The 23,031-nt window shown below is 44.0% G+C and overlaps 1 protein-coding gene across 6 annotated transcripts in view; it reads right to left on the reverse strand.

Moving 5' to 3' along the window:
- The window catches only part of UNC79 (unc-79 homolog, NALCN channel complex subunit), a 155,604-nt gene that overhangs the window by 3,806 nt on the left and 128,767 nt on the right, over positions 1 to 23,031 (reverse strand). For all 6 annotated transcript variants that reach the window (XM_035106977.2, XM_035106968.2, XM_035106960.2 and 3 more), the window contains 9 exons: positions 22,362 to 22,472; positions 19,929 to 20,033; positions 13,221 to 13,298; positions 11,403 to 11,492; positions 10,267 to 10,442; positions 9,067 to 9,253; positions 6,931 to 7,128; positions 5,061 to 5,138; positions 1,811 to 1,852 (listed from right to left, as the gene is read on the reverse strand). In XM_035106977.2, coding sequence (XP_034962868.2) covers positions 1,811 to 1,852; positions 5,061 to 5,138; positions 6,931 to 7,128; positions 9,067 to 9,253; positions 10,267 to 10,442; positions 11,403 to 11,492; positions 13,221 to 13,298; positions 19,929 to 20,033; positions 22,362 to 22,472 — 1,065 coding nt within the window. The remainder of the gene's footprint in view (positions 1 to 1,810; positions 1,853 to 5,060; positions 5,139 to 6,930; positions 7,129 to 9,066; positions 9,254 to 10,266; positions 10,443 to 11,402; positions 11,493 to 13,220; positions 13,299 to 19,928; positions 20,034 to 22,361; positions 22,473 to 23,031) is intronic.

Here is a 23,031-nt window from a genome sequence, read left to right on the forward strand (position 1 = left end):
TTCAGATGATTCATCCAGGTCTACATGAGTTTTCAGTAGCCACATGTCAACAACAGAACCAGTGCTTTCGCTTCTCTCTCCCAAAGTTTCCTGCTCTTCTGTGCAAACCGCATGGCTCCTCGGGGGGCTGCCTTTGTATTGCCTTGTGCACCTAATTGAGGCTTCGCAGAGAATCGCCTGAGTCAGCTCAATTATCGGTGCCGCTCTCTAAAGTTCCCTTCCTTGGCCTTCTGATTTCCTTCCCTTGCATGGCCCTGAGAGGCTGAGCCATGTGGAAGTTCAGCGATTCCTTCTCTGATTCCGAAGGAGCTGCATCTGTTTCATCTCTTAGAAGTAGCATCATGGAAAGGGTTTGTTTGGGGGAGTTTTTGCAAGCTGTTTTAGCCCCAGACTCCCTTGTCCTGGGTTGCATGGGGCAAAGGTAAAAAGGTAAAGATAAGTCCAGTCAAAGGCGACTATGGGGTTGTGGTGCTCTTCTCGCTTTCAGGCCGAGGGAGCCGGCATTTGTCCACAGACAGCATTCCAGGTCATGTGGCCAGCATGACTAAGCCGCTTCTGGCGCAACAGAACACTGTGATGGAAACCAGAGCGCACTGAAATGCCCTTTACCTTTCCGCTGCAGTAGTACCTATTTATCTACTTGCACTGGCATGTTTTCGAACGGCTAGGTTGGCAGAAGCTGGGACAGAGCAACGGGAGTTCAACTCATTGCGCGGATTTGAACCGCCAACATTCCGATCGGAAAGCCCAAGAGGCTCAGTGGTTTAGACCACAGCACCACCCGTGTCCCTAATGGGCAAAGGTACAACGACATAGCTGAGGATGAACTTATTAAGAGTCTCAGTTCATGTAGAATCATCTGAGACCCCAGAGGGAGGCACCTCTGCATCTCCAGACTACTGCATCATTGCCTAATTTATTGTATTTTAATGTATCGTAAACTACGTTGAGAAATTTGGTTAGTCGGTGAGGTGTAAATATTCCTGAATAAAGAAATAAAAACTAATAATTTAGGGACCACACCTCCCCTCATGAACCGCTCCCCCTCTGAGGGAGATGCTGAGGGTGGCATTATGTAACCAGTACATAAATGTGTTTTCATGTAATGTTGAATACTTCCAGCTGATGAAGGTGAAGACACCGAAACAGGGCCATGTCCTGGCTTCTGATTTCTGACTGGCTTCTGATTTCTGATTAATGATTGAGACTTTAAGACTTTCACATCAAACACGACATTGATATATCCTGATTTTGGACTAGCATGAACTCGACCCAATTTAAAGACTCTCACATCTAATGCTGCAACAGATTATTGTTGTATATATCCTTGTAGCTTTGAGTTTACAACTTCTATATGTATTCTTGTTTTTGCAGTTCATATTTGATTTGTCAGTAGGGATTATTCTCACTATTGAATCTTATATTGGCCTGAGTTCTTGGTCTGTTTTTTTAATGGCACATAGGTATTTGGCATTCAGTTAGGGTCATAGAGTATGACGATACCCAGGCCTGTCTTGGTGTTCATCTTTTAGTAGAGTGGGATAGGATTTGTCCTTTTAGTGTAATTGCAGGACACTTTTAGTCTATGAATACCCTTCTATATTTCTGACGTACTTAGCATTTTGTATCATGTATGCATTTGTAATTGCAAGTTGCCTTGGTATGTTTTTGTAGTAAGCAATGGATAACCACAATAAATAAATAATCCAGAATTCTTATGATGAATTTGGGCACAAAATTCAATGTTTTCTTAAATAAAAATACATGGGGGAAAAGGTTGAAGTTGGGCAGCTGGAAGTGGGGAGCCTACCTTTAAATTGGACTGAATCATTGGCAGCCACATCGGGATCAGCTGATGGAAGACAGAAATTGCATTATTTTCCTTGGCGTAGTGAGAATTAATTTATTACAGTTACCATGTTGTTATCATAGTTACACACAGTCAGAAGAGGATGTGACTAATTTTCTTAGTCTGAAGAACGAACCATAAACCTTGCTGATAACATTCATTCACAGGTAGTACAACGAACATTTGCAGGGAACATTGGCTAAGCTGTGCTCTGTGCCATGTCTTTTATTTAAAAAAGTAAAATCTTTTAATAAACTGATGTTTAAATATTCTAGAAAAACAAGAGCATTTTTCTTTAAAAAAAAGAGATATTTATGAATGACTTTAAACTTTATTTTAAAACACATTTTTGCTGACCTTTACACTGAAACTCTGGATTTTTGTGATCAATTCCCTCCCCCCATTACTGCTTTGTAACGATACTGCAGCTAGTTCCAATGAAATTGCCATGGTGTGGAATCTGCTTCAAATTGCTCCCCATGGTGCCTGCGACTGCCTATGTTCTGCAGGGCGCCATTTGGGTTATGCAATTGTCTTAAGAGCTCCAGAACTGACAAGCAGGGGAGGGAATTGCAGAGGTGTTCAAAGAGCTACTCAGTCCATGTGGCGTGCCATTGGCCGCGCAACCAACTCCACTGAGCAGTGGCAGCTGTCACATGGTCAATTTAAATCGACCTGTACATGGCGGCTCCCCCCCCCTTTTTAGGAAAGTGGATAAGGGTTGCAGTAGCCCAGTGCCAGAACATCTGCTCTACATGCAAAATGGTGGTGTAGAGGTTAGAATATTGGACCGGGGTAGGTAAACCAGGAAAACCAACTGTGAATATATCCATTTGAGGATGCTGGGTGCTAAAAGTGAGGAGTGTGAGGAGTTTCATGGAGAGAGGGTCCCTGGGGCTGGCTAGGAGCGTGCTGGGGAGGGTGGCCAGTGGCTGGGGAACTGGAAAGCGGGGAGGGAGGAGGAAGCAAGGGTCTTGGCGTGGGGTGAGGACGATGCACATGGAGTCGCCAGCAGCTGGGGAAAATGACTTCTGCTAAGGGATAGGAAGGCTTTGGTTTTAGGGAATGTGAGAGGACCGGGGGATCTGCAGCAGCCTCTCCAGGTGAGAAGGCGGAGAGGAGCGCCTGCACCTTTAGCAGGTGGTATGTGCGTGGAAAGGGGAATTTCAGCAAGTGTGGTGGAAGTCGGCAAATGTTTCCCCTTTTTACTCTTCAAAATATGGCAACCCTAACCTAACCTAACCTAACACCACCCTCAACTTTCATGCAGCCCTTGGTCATATATATATATAGATACATACATATACATACACACACACACACACACACACACACACACACACACACACACAGTGTATATATATATATATGCCCTCAATGGAGAAAAGGCTGCCCATCATTGGGCTACTTCTGTATATGCTCCTGTGACACACCTGTAACCTGCAATACCTTGAGGATGGTGTTTAACCAAACCTCCACATTTTTCTTAGCACATGGACATGCCTGTATCACATCTGCTTACTGTGCCTGTTTCCGGCATTTGCTAAGCTCAGATTTCTGTGGAAGAAACGAAGAGGGCTGCAACAGTTGATTTGTTTGGGGTTGTTGTTTTTAGTTTATTTTTAAGTGTGTGCCAGGTTCGCTTCAAGCCCGCAGGCCCTTTTGACATGTTTTCCACGCTCTCCCATATTATTTAAGGAGTTGGACATATTGTTCTAAAGCGCTCCTCCAAATGGCATCAAGATTTGCAATTTTCCAATTAAGCTCCCTAGAGCTCCGTGTACAACCTAATCAGTATTGACAGCATGAGATAAATCACCCTCCAGAGGATGTGCTTTCATTGACCAAACCAGATGGCGTAATACTTGGCTGTGTTCTGTTAGTGGGTCGTTGTCCCTAATTACCAACAGCATTGGTTAGGGAATCCCAGTGAAGAGCAGAACACAACTGCATTACAGCGTGGAGGCGAGATCTTGAAACGTTAGGAAGATGGCTTTGCCCTTGCAGTGACTGTCAATTACACACAGAAGCAGAGCTGGACAAGTCTGTATCCCTAACAAGCAGGCAGCAAGCCAAACAGCTAGGATGCTGTATGCCCCACGGTGCAAGAGAGGTGTGTTTAACCCTATAGAAAACTGGGGTGTAGACACTGTCTCCATTAGCCCCAGCTAGCATGGTCAGTGACTGGGGATGAAGGCAGCTGAAGGAGAAACCAATACAATCAAGAGTCTGGAAATCAAGCCTTATGAGTAGGGTTGCCAGACTCAATAGAGGACAGGACTTCTGTGCCTTTAATTGCCCTGCTCTCTTTTGAGTCTGGAAATTAAACAAAGGGTCTGCTGGTTTCTCTTTAAGGTTTCCAGACTCAAAAGATAGCAGGGCAATTAAAGGCACAGAAGTCCTGTCCTCTATTGAGTCTGGCAACCCTACTTATGAGGAACAGTTGAAGGAGCTGGGTAGGTTTAGCCTGGAAAAGAGGAGACTGAGAGGAGATAGGGTGGCCACCTTCAAATATCTCAAGGCCTGTCACATGGAAGATGGCACAAGCTTGTTTTTCCCCGCTCTGGAGGTTAGGACTCAAACCAATGGCTTCAAATTACAAGGAGATTCCAACTAAACATCAGGAAAAACTTTTTGACGGTAAAAGCTGTTAGGACAGTGGAACGGGGTCTCCCTCTGCAAAAACATTTTATCTTAAACAAAATAAAAAATAATTTTTTTGCATGCATTCTGATGGCGCTTCCCACCTAACGCTCCAAGAGAAAGCCCATCAGTTGGCAACAAATGTTACCTTTTGAAGAACATAGGCAGCTTTTTGGTAAAAGGCTGGAAGAAAGCAGAGAAGAACAATCGCTTATATTTTCCCCTTGTCTCTTTGACCCTATTTTCCTAAGAACCACATCATTTGGGGGAAAGGATACAGCTGAGTTATATAAAAGCTGTACCGAAAGCTGTTTTACCAGCTGAACCCAGTCACCAGAGTTGTGTTGTTGTTTAGTCGTTTAGTCGTGTCCGACTCTTCGTGACCCCAGAGTTATTTCCTCTCTATTATGAATGAAGGAATCTCAGTCCTGCATGCTACTTGGAGCACAGGAAAAAATCCAGTTGTGTTGGCTGCAATTTCTTCTTTCGGATGTACAGGCTTTTGGATTCTAGCCATCTTTAAAAAACAGAAAGAGGAAAAAGTATTCTCAATGGAGAATTGACCTACCTTGACAAAAATAGTGGAATTGCATTCCTGCAAAGCCTCCATCAAGCTGATCACATGGAGACATACCATCTCTACCATCTGTAGAGGGGAGAAAGATGTTGCAATAAAGTAAATGCTCAGTGCAATATCGTCGTGAAAACAAAACACACAAAAAACCTGAGACTGATGAGATTAACCTAGATTCATTAGCATGGTACTTAAATGAAAGCAATACAGAATCGTAGAATTGTAGAGCTGGAAAGGACCGCAAAGCTCATTCAGTCCAGCCCCCCGTAATGGAGGGATATTTTGCCCAACGTGGGGCTCAGACTCACGACCCTGAGATTAAGAGTCTCATGCTCTACCTACTGAGCTATCACCTTGAGCCAAGAACACATCAGATTGAATATCCAGTGAAGAAATGGAAACCCAACATTACCTTTTACATAGCCATGACAATCTGTAAGAGATTTTATTCAGTTTTAGCTTCCACCAGTGCAACCCAATGATGCTCTGTATATTTCAATTAACCTTGAAAAGACTTTTCAAGCATGCCATTCAGGACAACCACCATGCATAGCAGAACCAGATTTTTTTTATTAAAAAAACCACAAACTTTTTTTTTACTGGATTCTCTCTGAAGTTAACTTGCTATCTAGGTCCTATTTATTCCCTGCCCATCCAAAGTGATTTATCATTCTGAATCAGCAGTGAGTTATGAATATGTAATCTTCAAAGCATAAAACATGGCATACAGGGCGAGGGGATGTCTCCCAGCCTTGGGTTGTAAATATCATTTTAACTTTTATGTGATATAAATATAAAGAAACAATTTTATTTAAAAAAATCCTTCCAGTAGCACCTTAGAGACCAACTATTAGTTGGTCTCTAAGGTGCTACTGGAAGGAATTTTTTTATTTTGTTTCGACTACGACAGACCAACACGGCTACCTACCTGTAACTGTAAATATAAAGGTAAACCAAGGCAAATAGATCTCAATAACAAAAAAGCCATGGAATTTTCAATCTTGCTGATAAAGTTAAACCCTTTTTGTAGCCTGCTTCATTGTTATTTGGATATTTTAATTAAACTTCAGAACAACCCAGTTAAATTTCATCTGGTCCAACCCCCTGCAATACAAGAATCTGAACTTAAGTATCCATGAAAGGTGGCCATCCAACCTCTGCTTAAAAACATCCAAGGAAGGAGAGTCCACCACTTCCCAAGGGAGTCTGTGTTGGGTAAGATTGCCATATGTCCTCTTTTTCCAGGACACATCCTCCTTTTCACAGGTAGAGTCGCCATAGTGATCCACAGTTAAAAGTAGAAGTCGGCAAATGTGTCCTGTTTTTTGCTCTTCTAAACAGGGCAACCCTAATAATGTTGGGCTCCTTTGGGATATAAATTTAATAAATAAATGTATCCCAGCAGGGTAATAAGAATAAGAATAAAAGCTTTCAGCAGGAATCTAAAGCAATATTTATGCATTTATTTATGAAATGTTGCGAGAGCGCCTGCCTAACAGGCAGGGAGTCTCAAAGCATGCGTGCTGCCACACTGCAAGATTATCTCCTGGAAATGCAATTGATTCTACTACTGAGCTATATAGCCCTATAGTCTCTATTCTGGCTGCCAGGTGTGTGCATGTGTGGTGTGTGCCCTAGGATTTTCATTTTCAAATGGGTCTATCTCAGTCATAGGCAAACTCTGGCCCTCCAGATGTTTGGGACTACAATTCCCATCACCCCTGACCACTTGTCCTGTTAGCTAGGGGTGATGGGAATTGTAGTCCCAAACATCTGGAGGGCCGGAGTTTGCCTATGCCTGGTCTACCTATTTCTTGGGGCTTTGAGAGATCTCGCCTAGCTCTGCTCACTGCCTCTGACTCACCACCTTGTTATGTGCCATCAGCTGCAGGATGCTCGGGGTGACTCGGCTCCAGAACTCCAGGGCGGTCAGGATGGCGGTGAAGCTGAATTCGTTCTGGTTCTGCACCGTGGGTGCAACCGCCACTTGTTCGCAATACACCGTCCACAGCTGAGCAAATATAAAGGCATGGAAGAGGGAGCACATGTGCAGGACGGAAGTCTGCAGAAAAGAGAAACAGGGGGGGGGAGAAGCGTTTGCTTTTTTCCCTTCCAGCAGTGCATTATGGGATGCTCACACCCTCCCCCGGAGTACCAGAGCATGACAATTCCCTCGTCCGATAATAACCCGCCCGCCCATCAAAGCAATTCTAATCAAATATGGCTCTGTCAAGAATTCCCTCAGATTTTCCTTCCCTGTCTGTCAATATGTATGACAACTCATTCATATTGAAATAGCAAGCTTATAATTCACAAGCTAGAGTTAGGCAAAAGGATAGACAAGCTGAAGGCCATTAAAAGTATAAAAAAGCCACACACACACACACACACCAGAACCACAGAGCTGGTTAGAACAGGGAGAGAAAGGGAATGGAAGAATATTGGTGTGTTTAGAACAGCCTCTCCACCCTGGTGCCCTCCAGATTTAGTTGGATGACAACTCCCATCATTCCTGACCAATGGCTATGTTTGCTGAGGCTGATGGGAGCTGGGAACACAGACATGTGGTCTGTCAGGCTCAGTCTTGTCCACACTAGCAAGAGCTCTGCAGGGTTTCAGAATAGGAACATTCCCAGCTCTCATTGGAGATGGCAGGGATCCCCCCCCCCCCATTTTTAAAATTGAGTTTCAAGGATTTTTAACAATTTAACTACAAATTTAAAAGATTTTTTTACAAGTTGAGTTCCCAGCCTTTCTTCCTGGTGTTTCCATAACCACTCTTTCCTGCTGTGTTATATAACATAAAATTTCCCCTTCATTACAGTAATTATTGGGGACGCAGGTGGCGCTGTGGGTTAAACCACAGAGCCTAGGGCTTGCTGATCAGAAGGTCGGCGGTTCGAATCCCTGCGGCGGGGTGAGCTCCCATTGCTCAGGTCCAGCTCCTGCCAACCTTGCAGTTCGAAAGCACGTCAAAGTGCAAGTAGATAAATAGGTACCGCTACAGCGGGAAGATAAACAGCGTTTCCGTGTGCTGCTCTGGTTCGCCAGAAGCGGCTTAGTCATGCTGGCCACATGACCTGGAAGCTGTATGCCGGCTCCCTCGGCCAATAACGCGAGATGAGCGCCGCAACCCCAGAGTCGGTCACGACTGGACCTAATGGTCAGGGGTCCCTTTACCTTTAGAGTAATTATTCATTTATTTCCCCCTTATTTCAATTCATTATCCATTTCCCATCCACTGCTATTTCAGATCCTGATCCTGCTTCTGTTGACTTTTATATTTTCCAGAGAAAAAGGCTCCAATCTTCCACAAAACGTTTAATATTTTAATCTCTTATACTGCCTCCTTTGTCATGTCCACGTGAGATGATCAGGAATGAACCTGGGAACTTCTGCATGCAGATGAAATCTTGATTCAGTTCACGTTTTAAGGTGAGCCTACCCAATTCACACTTTCTGAAACAGTACACAAAGTGAAACACAGCCACCCTTTGAAATTCACGCTCCTTCGAATTTTGTAATGCAATTCTCCAGCCAAGCCATGTGCACAGATATGCATATATTAGGGCAAAGTTTGCAATAAAATGCTAAAAACAACGCCCCAAAGTACATTCTTCAAAGGACCTCTGTTTTGCAAAAATGAAAAAGAAAAAGTGTATATTATGGCTAATAACACACATACCTACTGAGAGAAATTTGTACTAAGACGCTGATGAATTTTCACAAGGGCTAAAAGTAGAGAACTGAACTTAAGACTGGAGGGAATGAGAAACAGAAATTGACACCCAGCTTTATTGACTACCAGCCTCTGATCAAAAGACTGTGGAACAGCTGCAGAGTCTTCTCAGCATCCACTGCCAAGGGGCAGCAGCTCTGACAAGGATCTTAATTACCCAGGCAAGTTGGCAGCAGATTAGGCAGCCATTTGGGTTAATTAGGCTTAAATCTATATAGTCAAAGGTTGTTTAGCCACAACCATCTTGCAGAATACTTGTACCTTGGACTGCTCTGGAAACCCAATCAGGATCACAATGAGGTGGTCAGCGACATGAGAGCCAGCGTCCAGTGGAATGGGCATACATGTCGAAGGGGAATTTGGACAGATGACATTATGTGTCAGTGACCCCAGCAGGAGCCACGAGAGCAAACGAATATGAGTCACGCATTCAATGAATTCTTTGGGCCTGTTGGAAAAGAAAATGCATTTCAGTGCCTTGTTATCCCAAAGGCTTTATTCCCCATGCCTTGAGACAACATTATTTTGCTAACAAATGCATGAACATTATAATGGATGCAAAACACGGGCAAAGCAAAGTAAGGTACATATTAACAGGCCTTTTCAGGTGATCCCTTTGTTTCAAACAGTGAGTTGGGTGGGGAACCTCAGGCTGAGGGCCAAACACGGCCCTCAGGCCTCTGTACCTGGCCCTTGGAACTGTGGTGCAGATTCAGATGTCTTTTCTCAATGTACCATTTTTGTTGAAGGGAAGTAACACAAACTGCAATGTCTTGTATCTAGGAAAATTCAGTTTCTTTCCTGCTCCCCACCTAGTGTGTACATAATGATGATGCTGTTGGCATCCATCTGTCTCAAGAGACAATGGAGTGCAGCTCTAGGGGTGAACTGAAGTGACCTCTTTGGGGCGCAAGGCTAGGCAGTCCTGGATTGCCCAGATGACAAGCCTCGCTGATGTGGTCCAAAGGAAAGCAGAGCAATACATTTGGCACTGGCTTGTCTGTAGGAGTTGCTGGAAGAAGGCACCATCAAACCGTCTTAGGGACTCCACTCTGGTTTTGTGCAGGGTTTACTCCTGAGCCATTTCTTCACCCGAAAAGAACCCACAATGCAGATGAGGTTTAGGATCAGCGTTTTCCTTCTCCCAGATGGCCTACCTCCCCAGGTTGAGAAGCCTCATCTGCCCCTCCCTTCCCTCTACAGCATGTGCAGAAACCACCTTCTTGATGGTTGGACCCATTGCTGGTCTCAATCCAGGGAAGCCTGTCTTCACATGCAGGGGAAGTCCCTAACTCATTGAGGGGTTGTACCCATTGGCTACCCTCACCTCCTGGAGACCACATTTGCCATTACAACTGATGGACGGAACTCCTCACTTTCACCCCTCATCATGGCACACCCATCTGGTGATGTGTTTTAAAGCTCTTAATGTTGCACTGTTTGCAGCCGATACTTCCTTACCCCTGTTGCATTGCAGATGGAGGATGGTATAGCCAAGGGAGGTAACGAACTACAGCCTTGTTGTCCCTGTGATTGCCACGCGAGATCTCCATCGCAGCAATCTGGGCTAAACCGACCTTCAGATGCCCACCAAAAGTGTCCTCATGCAATGGCTGGGAACATGTCTTCATGTGACTCTGTGGTGGAAAGACATTCAGCATATTGAGGGTATTAAAAGTAAGACATGTGGGTGTTTAAAGGCATTTTGAAGGCCAAGGAAGCTCTTCCGTTTAAATGAAAACACTGTTCACTAGAGCAGCTTTCACCAACCCGGTGCTCTCCAGATGTTTTGAACTACAAATGATGGGAGTTAAAGGCTGCACTAAAGAGCGAATGTCCAGGTTATATGATACTTCAATCCGTTTATCAAATACCTTTATTATACCTGCAAAAAGTGAATACTCATTTGTTTGCACAAGAGTTTGGTTGAGCTTTGGTTATGATTGCAGTTTTTTTTAAAAAAAACCTGCTACTCTTATTGTTTATTGGAGTTGAATTTATTCATTTACTTATAGAGGACACTTTTCACCAAGGGCCCCAAAGCAACTTCCAAAAGTGCAACAAAAACACACCAAAAACCAATAAATTAAAACCAAATACAATTTGGAAATCAGATCATACAATATACACAGGGCAGAACAGGGCAACATGACACCCCAGAACAGGCTAAACTCCTCCTCCAAAAGTTTGCCCTGTTGGGACTTGATGATGCAAGTCCAACAATGAAGTTGCCATCCGTACCTCTAGTCTAGGGGGAGAGAGTTTCAAAGGGTGCAGTGACCAAAAAGGCCCTGCTTCCTGCCTCAGCACAGCAAGCAATTCTCAGCAGTTCCACTGGCCTAGCACAAGTTATTTGCATGAGTCCCGGCACCCCTGTAGATCCTGGGCACTATTTCCTACTTTTTGCTGCTCATACAGTAACCCTTTCTATAATCGTTATTGTAGGAAGCTACTTTTTCAACTTTCCCATAAAACATGGCAAGGGCTTTCAGAAAGCATCTAAAGGTTCTCCCAGGTATGTGGATGGCCAGAATGCAGAACTCCCCTAGCGAGCCAATAACATTATTTGAACTGATGTGTCTGAATGTTATACTCACCTTTAATTTAGTTAGCGTATGCATATCGGCAATAAAATCCAAAACTTCACCAATGTACTGTCTCATGCATTCCATGGCGGCTGTTCCACACTAAAAGATGGAAGAACAATGGCCAACTATCAGGGCTCCTCAAAGCACAATAATGGAAGTCCATTTTCCTCCCCTCACCCAGCCCAAAACCAACTGAATCCTGAACCCTATATATGTCTACTCAGAAGTAAGTCCCACTGGGTTCAGTTGGACTCAGAAGTAAATCCCACCTGGTTCAGTTGGACCCAGTAAGTGGGTACACCATTGCAGCCTTATAGCTGATTAATCTCAAGACAAATATTGTTCCTAATGGAGCAATTCACACAGATCAGTTACACTAATGTAGCCTCACTGACTGCAAAAGGACAAATAGTACTGTAAGTGGTTGTGATTTTTTTAGGCATACTATTCTAACACTGGCTGCTGCCAATTGCAGTAGGGTTGTAGTTGTATTTTTTTCTGTCCTGGAGTGGAGGGGCAGAGAATTCAGAATGTAACTGGTCAGTCCTGCAATGAAATATTCAACCTTAACTCCCTTTCCGACCCAAAGTAATCAGCTGATATGGATAACAGATTGCCCCTCTTTGACGAGCGATGATTTGGGCCCACAAATTCAGAGAGTCTCAGTTGAGGTTCACTTGCTGGAATTTGGAGGGCGAGAGAAGAGACAATCTGCTCAAATTCTGCATTTTAGCAGCTGACCCAAGTGCTTCTCATTTCTCTATGCTAATATAAAATCTACGTAGGGCTGAACTACACCACCTTCTGTCTCCTCCACAGTTACGCCTGTCAGTTGGCTTGACAGGACAACAAACAGCAAAAATAAGGTCACAGGGAGCCCTGTCAACGTCTCCTCCATCTTCCAGTGGGCTTGGAAGAAGGATTCCACATGTTGCTTCTTTCAAACTGAATGACAGAACGATAAAGGGTATTGTGCGCCAGCCCCTTGAATACCAATGACTGAATCTGAAGGACTTTCTCTTTCTTTTTATTCATTTTCTCCCCGTTGCACTAAATATGTTGAGTACAAACAGAATAATCTGCCCTTCCACGTTTCCACCCCTGCCCTCAAGCTACCAGAGTCTCCATTGTATCATCCTAACTCAAAAAACATTATAGTTCAACTGGAGAATGGTGTTGTGACTGTTAGTATCGTTTAAGCTTGGAAGGTTTGGAGTTTCTTCTCCTGAAAGACAGAAAGCATGCACTATATTGAAACTGAGTCACTAAGTTTCAATGCAGATGGAATGCCATATGATTCTGCAGTGATTAGCACAAACCTTTGACTCCATTCTGTCCAGGGGTCACTTACCTATGTATTTACCTAAAAAGAGTCCTATGATATAAATAGTAATATATTTATGGTGGCACAAGCTTCCTTGCTACATCAGATGAAGGCCAATGTTACATAAACAACGATGTTATTTTCTGCACAGTTTTTGCCCTTTTCCTTCCACTGAAATTAATTAAGTAATTATGCTTGATTCAGCCAAAGCAAAGTGGATAATGTAGTTTTTAGTGGAAGCCGAACTGTGGCAGAAAAGAAACAGCTGATTGTTTTCCAACATAGCGCAGGATGGAAATTGCTGCCTTCTTATATCCCAAGCCCCAGTTGGCATGGCGAGTGGTCAAGGATATGGAGATTATACACACATACACACACACACACACACTTCTTCTGTCTCAAGTCCCTTCCAACTGGAAAATTTGGGCTACATACGTACAAAGCTAAGAAATGGTAAAGAAACTTGGAGCTTATGAAGAGGCGACTTATGTTTTGTTACTTACTCCAGGGAGGGAAGCGATCATTTGCTTGTGTAAGATCAATGATTCAGCTAGTTTTGTTCCAGCATCTGCACAAACAAACTAATAAGAAATAACATATTAACCAATTTTGTGGGCTGCTGGTGGTAAGGATGCAATAATATCTAATTTATGAGTTTATTAAGCAAAGTTTCTTCTTGCTGATATTTGCGGTAATTTTGCTGGTCATAAAAGGGAGAGCTTATATTGGAAACAAGAATCGTTATCAAGAAGTCAATCCAATTCTTTTTCATTATATATATATATATAGCACTGTATAAAAATTAAGATGTGTATTCTCATTTCTACAGCAGCAAGTTTAAAGCGAAAGAGGATTTCCAATCAAAGCTCATTATACAGCCTGCAGTCCTGGTACCATTATGTCAATTATAGTTCCAATTGACTTAATGAAGGCTTTCATTCCAGAGCAAAACATTTCCCCTCCTTGTGAATTTTCTCTTCTTTTTCTTACTGAGTGTGAGCAACTATGCTATACATCAGATGGTTTTAAGAAATAACATGTGATTTTTTAAAAAAATACGGACCATGAATATTCCTTCCAACCTGGGGAAGACCTCTGTGGGTGAATGGGCACCCATGGGTGCCATGTCGGTAACCTTCTGCTCAACAGAAAGAGAAATTTACGATAGGAAAGAGAATCTTTCTTACCCCAAACCTAGAGAATGCAATGGATGGGAGCACCTTGCATTCAAGGTTCAACATGAGGTGTTCATATGCCTAATGGATTGTCAAAGCAGTATCCTCTGAGAGCAGCAGACACCGATTAATGTGACAAGCAAGAGGGCAACGGGCTCACTTGCGATATCCACTGCCTTTCCCTCCTGACAGCCAAAAGAGGAGCTCAGCTCTGCAAGAGCTAGTCATGCTGACTAGATGGTAAGGGGAAGAAGACCACGACTTTGTCTTTATGGTTATGTGGCACAAGCGACCATAACAGAAAATGGAACAGACTTGGATGCATCCCCGCCGCTGGAAAGTTTGACGCAATAAATGCGGGGAGAGTTTGCTATGAATGATGTCATGATATTTCAGAGTGATGTATGATGCTGGGGAGTATCACTGTTTTGTGAGTCTGTTTTGCAACCAAACAGCACTTTGTTCCACCTGGTAGGAACCAAGATCTATTACAGGGGTAGACTAGATACCGCATTTCCCAACCTTGGGCTGACAGCTGTTTTTGGACTACAACTCCCATCATCCCTAGCTAGCAAGACAAGTGGTCAGGAATGATGGGAATTGTAGTCCGAAAACAGCTGGAGGCCCAAGGTTGGGAAACACTGGACTAGAGCAGCCTTCCCCAACATGGCGCCTTACCGATGTTTTGGACCACGACTCCCATCAGGGCCATGGCAGTTAGGGCTGATGGGAGTTGTAGTCCAAATCATCTGGAGGACACCAGGCTGGGGGAAGACTGGAATAAAAACAGGGCAATAAGTGGAGAAACTGGGGACAAAAAGTTACAGTCCTTAAGTATATCCAGCATCTTTACTATATGTATGTGCACATATGGTAAATCAGAGGTGCACAAATGCTCCCCCCCTTTTTTTGCAAACAGCTAGTCTGGTACATGCAAGTAATTAAGCTGAATGTGTTTTGAGATCCTTTACAGTAAATGTGGCACAGGTGGCAACAGCCATGCATTTGCAAAGAGCAATCGCCTCCTGTTCATCTTTACTGTTTCCGAGGCTCTCATTTTGGACAACGTTATCTGCATCCCTCCAGGAAGTGGGGTGTGTTTCAACCTGACATCACAAATGGAAGACTGGGCAAACTAGACAAAGGCCCCACCACTTATTTTCAAAGGATCTCACTATCACCCATATCAGCTCCTTGCAAGACATCACGGGCAACATATTTAATGCCAGTATTGTAAAAGAAAAGCCACAAAACAACAGAACAGAAACAGGATAAATGTCTGCTGTGCCTCTCCCTAGAAATCTGCTGTCTGTGATAAAGTGTCAGCAAAGGATTCAGGGGTAGCTGGTTGGGCAGAGATCCAGGAAGACAAGTAGTCTAGGTTTGGGGATGGGGAGAATGACCTCAGCAACAGGCTGAGGCCTATGCAAGGGCCTAGATTTAGAAAATGAGAAAGCTGCCTTAAATTGAATCAGACCACTGGTCCATTTAGCTCAGCTTTGTCCACACTGATTGGGAGCTGCTCTCTGGGGTTTTAGGTAGGGTCCTCACCCAGCCCTACCTGGAGATGAGAGGGATTGAGTCTGGGCGCTTCTGCATGGCCCACCACTGAGCTATGGCCGCATGACATTCTGCCCTATGCTTGCTCCTTGTTGCTGTCAAGATGCATGAGATCTGGGCCAGCTTAGCCTAGCGGTTACTTCGGAACAATCTTTGCAGATTCACCAAATTGCTTAACGGCAGTTCGATACCCCGTGGGCGCTGTCTGGCTTTCAAAAAAAAGAGGAGGCCAGCAAGTGAGACTGCACCTTTCCTGCCCCACAACTGCTCTCCTCGCAGGGAAGGGGTGCTCATGGGAACACCTCATGCAGATTATACACCTACCCAAACTATTCAATCCTCCAGCGTAAAGAAAGCCACACTCTTTCCTCTTGTTTTGTGTCACTACCAATTCTGACAGCGATGAGTAACGTGGGAATAATTGGGATATCAAATGTAAATGTCAGGAATATATCTTTTGTTATTCAGCCCACCTTGCTTCTTATTTAACGTTCTTAGCCCCCGTACTGCTATCTTTGTCAAATCAAGCAGCAGCCAGAGTCCCTACATGTCTCACGCAGCTAGTGTCTTCACTTCTAAATACAGGAGTATTAAGGGGTATTTCAATGCCCCACCTTCATTCTACCACCTTGCCATTGTGGTAGGTCACTTCCTGTTCTTTATATACCAGGGGTGTGGGACTGGATCCATCTGGCAACCCAGTAAGGTCAGAGGGTGGAGGAAGACCCACAAATTCATGAGCAGAAGATGTCCTCCTTTTAGGGACATCTTTAGCAGGGTGGTTGAGGAAGCCTTCCTCAGACCTCTTCTTCTTAGGGGGCGTGGAAGACCCATGATTACATAAGTAATCCTTCCACAATCTTGCACTCTCCAGACTGTTTGGACCGCAACTCCTGCCAACCCCTGTGGCCAGGGAGGAAGGTATTTATAGGTCAAAACATATGGAGGGCACCAGGTTGGGAGAGGTTGGTGCTAGGGCTTGAGCCAAAAATGCACACCCAAGTTCCATAGCGCCATTCAGCTCCCACCAAAGTGGGGGTGGGGCATAGCTGCCAAGTTTTCCCTTTTCTCACGAGGAAGCCTATTCAGCATAAGGGAATTTCCCTTAAAAAAAGGGATAACTTGGCAGCTATGGGGTGGGGTTCAGAGGCTTTTGCAGGGGATGCTGCTGAATTCTAGCAATTTTTTTGTGGGATGCGAGGGGCAGGAGAGACTTACCCTTGGCACAAGGCAGCCAAGGGGAAACGAAACCCCCCCCCCCGCCTGCCTCACAGAAAAAAGCTTTAAGAATGTAAGGAGAGGTCTGCTAGATTAGGCCAATGGCCCCTCTAGTCCAGCATCCTGTCCTCACAAGAGCCAACCAGATGCCCGTGGGAAACCCACAAGCACAGGAGCACTCTCCCCTCCTGTGGTTGCCAGCAACTGGTATTCAAGAAGCATGGCGGCCTCAGAGTGCTTCCCAACGCTTCAAACAAGGACGGAGCTGCCATGAGTAGCTCGTCCTAACCTTCAGTCCTAAAAAAATGCCCTAAAAACTGGCAATCGCAGTATGCCATGACAAACAGAGTGCCATTCCCAGACCCTTTGTGCATATGTGTGCATGTGTTTCTTGTAGGGTGGGGGGAATTGTCGGGGTGGGGGGCAAGTACTCTGTCATTCTGTGTAACGTTGCCTGCTTGGCACAGAGTCCAAGAGGCAGAAAGGACTGCCCTCTCCTCTTTTTAAATACATACCGGTAAATAAAGGTTCCAGGTTCATCTGCATTTAATTAATGGGGAAGGGCCTGATCCAACATACTTGCAAACATCATCCTTTTTTTCTGAACCCACTACCTGGTGTATCACCCCCCCCCCTAACAACCACACAGAGAGAGAGAGAGAGAAAGAGAGAGAGAGAGCTTCTCCTCTTAACACTGATATTATAATAGTTGTTTTTAGGGAAATTCTAAACCCTCTGTAATTTAGAACGTCAATGTTACTTTCCAACTCTCCTGGCAACTGCTAATTTTCTCTGACTAATGTGCCCGTTGCTTACAAGAAGCTGCGGCTCGTAGAAACATATGCCCGAGCGCAGCGCCAGGCACTTCGGAGGGGGGAAAGAAAAGAGGCTGTCAATCATGTGGAACTGTGTGTGACCCGGGGAGCAAGTCTGCAGAGCTGTGCATTGCGCCGTGGGCCACTCAGGTCACTTCCATTTCAGCTTCTTGTCATTTCGATGTGATTAAGTGCCAGCAACTGCCAGCCCAGTCATTCTGCAGTGGAGGATGGCTACTGTCAGGCTGCTGTATTTAAAAAAAAAACAAGTTGTGTGTCTCTCTAGTGAGCAACATCTGCTGTGGGCTTTCCTTCCATTCTGGTAGTGCAGGAGTCCTTCAGGCCCAATACGGAGGAAGGGTGATTTAATTTGGAGGGAGCTCTCTAAGTGGCCTAGCTCACACTTAACACTAAACCATGGTTTGGTTAACAGGAGTTAACCATGTGTTGCCCCATGACAATCATCAAGCAAACCATAGCTTGTTTTTGTAAAGTTTTGGGTTTTTTCCAGCTGCTCTTGCTTCACCACTTTGAGTTCTGTATTCTTTTCAATGTCTGCTTAAAACATTTTTGTTTAGGCAAACATTTCCAGATATGCAGACATTACACGTTTTAATCCTTTTTAGCTACTGGCTGTCCAGTGCTTGGAAACCCCACGCAAGGTATTTTGACAAGTGAGTGTCAATCACCTGTCAGTCACATGACATAATGACCCATGGAACCAAAAACACTCCCTCCCCTATTCCAACCCTTTATAAGCTAATGAATATTCCACGGGGTTATGTGGAATACAGGTTAAAATCACTGTACTCTTTCAAATGTTTCTTAGTTATGTGCAAAAGCTGATGCAGACATTTCCCAAAGACCCTCTCTAATCTACCCTAACCTGTAAAAAGGAGGAGGCCTTTCAAATGTCATTATAAGTCATCGGGTAGATCTACTCATAGGGAAAAAACGCTATAAATAAGTAATAAATTAAATCGTTATAACGGAAGAAATAAAAAAACCCTATGTAAAATTGCATAGAAAAGTTTTGTGCTCTACAGCGCCATCTGGAGTTGCATGTTTACAACAAATTTGAAATGCTGTGTTTTGCTTAATGCAGCTGAGTCCATGGTTTATCCTGATACTACCAGGACCAGCCTATCCCTGGTCTTGTGCCCTGCCTCTCTTTTTCCGATGTGGCCACAAGAAGTGTTAATTTTTAAATATTTTATGAAGCCAACAGTGTTTAATCTCGCAGTTGACACAACAACCACTTTAAAGTGTCATGTGTGAAAATGCCCTTATGAATGCTAACTGAAACCTCAATGTTCAGAGAGAGTATATCTTGGAAGTAGGTGTAGTGGGGGAAGAGCTTCCCTTCCATACTTTCCTTCTAAATGTAGCCATCTTCAAATATCTTAAGGGCTGCCACGTGGAAGAGGGAGCATGCTTGTTTTCTCCTGCTCTGGAGGGTAGGACTCGAACCAATGGCTTCAAGTTACAAGAAATGAGATTCCAACCAAACATTCAGAAAAAGCTTCTGACAGTAAGAGCTGTTCAGCAGCGGAAGAGACTCCCAGGAGAGGTGCTGAGCTCTCCATCCTTGGAGGTTTTTAAACAAAGGTTGGATGGCCATCTGTCATGGATGCTTCAGCTGAGATTCCTGCATTGAAGGGGGTTGGACTAGATGACCCTTGGGGTCTCTTCCAATTCTATGGTTCTATGTCCAAGATACCTGGCTGGTCACTTGTAGAAACAGGATACTGGAATAGGCTAGGCTTGGTCTGATCCAGCAAGAACAATTCTTGTGCTCTTGTAATTCACTGATGGTAAATTCTAGACTCTGGCTTGGTTTGCTTGAAAAAGGAGCACACTGGAGATTCTAATGTCACATGTCTATTTATTTATACATATTTCACTAGCTGGTTGGGGGAAGGGTAGTGTTTTAAAAGCTGTTATCATTTCAGCCAATCTGGTCTCCTTCTGAAAGGACACTGGTTTGCAAATAGCTTTGTTTCATTAATTGCCACCTCCCTCCCATTACACAAATGGAAATATTGTATGTTTATGAATTGCAGGTGTGCTGCTATGGGGCATGGGGGTTACAGCGGTGTTTTTAATTTCAGGGGGGGGCTGTCCTTGAAAACAGCTGTAATTCAATTTGCAAATTGTTTGTTCCTATCTCTAACATAATGGATTGGATGCAGATTTGTAGTGAATGAAATTTCACTTGTGCTGGAGGAAAATGGGGGGCAAGGCAATTTCTTCTCCTATACTGTATTTCTAAAGCAGAAACTGAAGTCTTAATGGTGCAGCAAAACTTGTTGAAGTATTTTCCTTGGCCTAAGGAAAGGAGGTTGGATGCCATTTGGTGCTCATTTCAGACAACATAATATCTTAAGCAAGGAAGAAAACATTCACTAGTAAACCATTTTTTTAAAAAGTGTTTGTTCCGTACCTGGACCAAAAGCAGAAGGTTCGTATCTGGCAAGGGAGACTTTAACTTCAGAGCTTGCAGCAACTCTAAGATGACACTGCGGGATAAGTAGAACTTATCCCTTTCCTAAAAGAAAAGTGAACAGATCGGGGTTAGATTAATGCTTCCAACATTCTTCAACACCAAATCCTTGACTGCTATTTATTTAGATGATTTATATGCCTCCCTTTGTGCAAGTACAGAGCGGTTTAGAAGAAAGCCAAATACACTAAAAGAATAACATACAATCCATAAAGTAACACCATCCTCAAAATCACACAGCAACCCATATTTAACCACGAAATCACTTTTATATACAAACCACATACAGAGGCTTAGATCCTGAATTGCCCTTCCATGAATGAAGATTCTGTTCCAGGAGAGGCTCATGCTCACAGAATCAAAGAATAGGAGAGTTGGAAGGGACCCCGAGAGTCCTCTAGTCCATTCCTCTGCAATACAGGAATTCTGACAGTTCAACTAAAGCATCCACGACAGCTTAAGCCAACCAACCTCTGCTTGAACCTCTGGATCTCTTCAGATCTGTACATATCCTTTACATATAATGCTGCTACTCCTCTCTTCCTGTTTGGTCTATGCCCTTTGAAAAGGCTGTTTTGTTTTGTTTTGTTTTGTTTTGTCGTTTAGTCGTGTCTGACTCTTCGTGACCCCATGGACCAGCGCACACCAGGCACTCCTGTCTTCCACTGCCTCCCGCAGTTTGGTCAGACTTATGTTGGTGGCTTCGAGAAAAGGCTACACCTTTCAATTTCTAAATTTCAGCCATAAGTCTCATCCCACTAGGTTTCAGTAAAGCCTATTGGCTCATATTTGCCATTCTGTATCAAGAGCTCAAATTCATCTTTCTTGTTTCTCGTTCTCTGTGCATTAGTATAGACACAACTGAAACCATGTGCCATTCCCTCCAGCTGCTTCCATCTTATAGTTTTCTGCCCTTTAGAAGGTTTCTGTAGCACTGCCTCAGTTCCCTGTGCATCAATGAAGCTATTATCCCCAGTACCAGGTGTTCTCTTGCCGTCTGTAATATCGCTTCCAGAAAGAAAATCCCTCCATCTCATCCGTACTCTGCAGTCCCCACTGAAACAGATTTTCAGAAGGAACAGAGGAATGTAGGGGCAACTTCTAAAACTTCCCTAGCACCACCCCTTTCAGTCAGCAGCCTCATCCTGCAAAGGGAGTTCCAGGCTGCATCCACACCATATATTTAAAGAACATGACATTCCTCAAAGAATCCCAGGAACTGTAGCTTACCCTTGCAGAGCTACAGTTCCCAGCACCGTTAACAAACTACAGCTCCCAGGATTCTTTGGGGGAAGTAATGTGATTTAAATGTAGCATGCATACACAAGCCCTTTCATGGGAATTTAAGGACCATGGGAATTTAGGCTCCCCTGTGAGATGAATTTGAGCAAGAAAATAGAGTTGAAAGAAGAAGAAAACCAGTGAGGTGTGTGCTTGCTCATAGAGCACACACATCGGAGTTCCCATAGGGGCTCAGTGCCCTACAATGGCCTGCGTGTGTTTATGCATCTGTCTAAGCTCCACAGTTCCTATCCCCTGTGATGCAAAGGATTTCACTTGCAGGAGGGAAGGGCATGTTGCATCTGAGAGGATTATTGTCAATGACATCTGCTGTTCCATTGAGCATTTTGTCCTGGCGCATAGGCAAATGGAAAGATGGGGGGAGGCCAACTCTCTAACCCCCTCTCCCAAGCTAATTTGCTCCCCTGTGAGATGAACTCCAGATGTCCCTACAGTTTATTGATCTGGATTTTTGTCAGATGGGGAGGAAACCTCTCTTATTTTTGAGAGTCAGGATGGTCTAATGCATGTTCAGTAGAATTACTGATAATGCAAATATCACAGCAGTGAGGTAGAAAGTAGTGGACATAATGAAAAATATACCTCTCAAACCATGGCAGACATGGAAGATGCCAACACTTCCATTCCCCACATTCATGTGGATGGAAGATAGATAGGGATGTGTAAGCTTGTGTAGAAAGTAGGCTGTATCAATTGCTCTGCCTACTTTTGGCTCTAGCATGTTACAGTACTTCTAAAGGGCTGCCCAGAAGAGAATGAGGGCCTTGGGCTAAAAAAGTTCCCCGCACCAATGTATTAGTGTGCAAGTACCCCTGGTAGATTCCTGCTTTCTAGTAATGAGCTATCCCCAGATCCATCAAGGAAAAGGTAAAGTACAACTTCTCAAGCAGGTTTTGGCCAGAGTTTCAGCTCCTTTCTGTAACGTTCAACTATACCTCTAATTTTAAATAGCAGATGGGACAGAGGTTGCTTCAACATCAATTTCGCTTGAGAACAAAAATAAGGGGTAGGTTGGTTCCCCATTTGCCCCTGTCTCTAGCGTAATTAAAAGGAAACAAGCCAGTTAATTACCTTTGTGAAAGCTCTGTGACACAAACCGCACAGCTCTACCAAATATGCTAGGGTGAAGACGGCGTTCTGAATGACGAAACTCAGCAATTTTGAAAATGGCTCCAGCAGACTCTGCAATGAAAGGAAGATGGAGGGCATGTCAGGAAATATATTCTTCTTTCAGCAAAATGAAGGGTGTGTGGGTTGTGAAATCGTTCATTATAACAAAGCCTACCTTTTTTTTTTTAACTTGAAGGATATGAAGTTGCAGCTGCCCAAACTGATTTGTTCCAAATGACTGTAGTCACACTTTGGGATTCCCAGCCAGCACCTTGAGAGAACTCCTGGAAAGAGTTCTGCTTGCAAGATTCGCACTGGCTGCCAATCTGCGACCGGGCCAAGTCCAAAGTGTTGGAGCTAACATATAAGTCCCTACGCAGCTCAAGACCAGGTTACTTGAGAGACCCTTATACACCCAGCAGATTGCAGGAGAGTTTCTGGGGGAGAGTTTCTCCTGCAACTTCCAAACATCTCAGAAGCCCACTCCACAATAATACTGAGTAGGGCTTTCTGTGGAATAGCTTTCCTGTCAAGATATGAATTTCTATGGAGTAGATATCCTGTCAACGTATGACAGGCACTATATGTATTTCCAGAAACAATTGAAGACATGTTTGTTCATACAGGCTTT

Source organism: Zootoca vivipara, chromosome 1 (genome assembly GCF_963506605.1).
Source record: "Zootoca vivipara chromosome 1, rZooViv1.1, whole genome shotgun sequence".
In the NCBI taxonomy this organism is placed as follows: domain Eukaryota; kingdom Metazoa; phylum Chordata; class Lepidosauria; order Squamata; family Lacertidae; genus Zootoca; species Zootoca vivipara.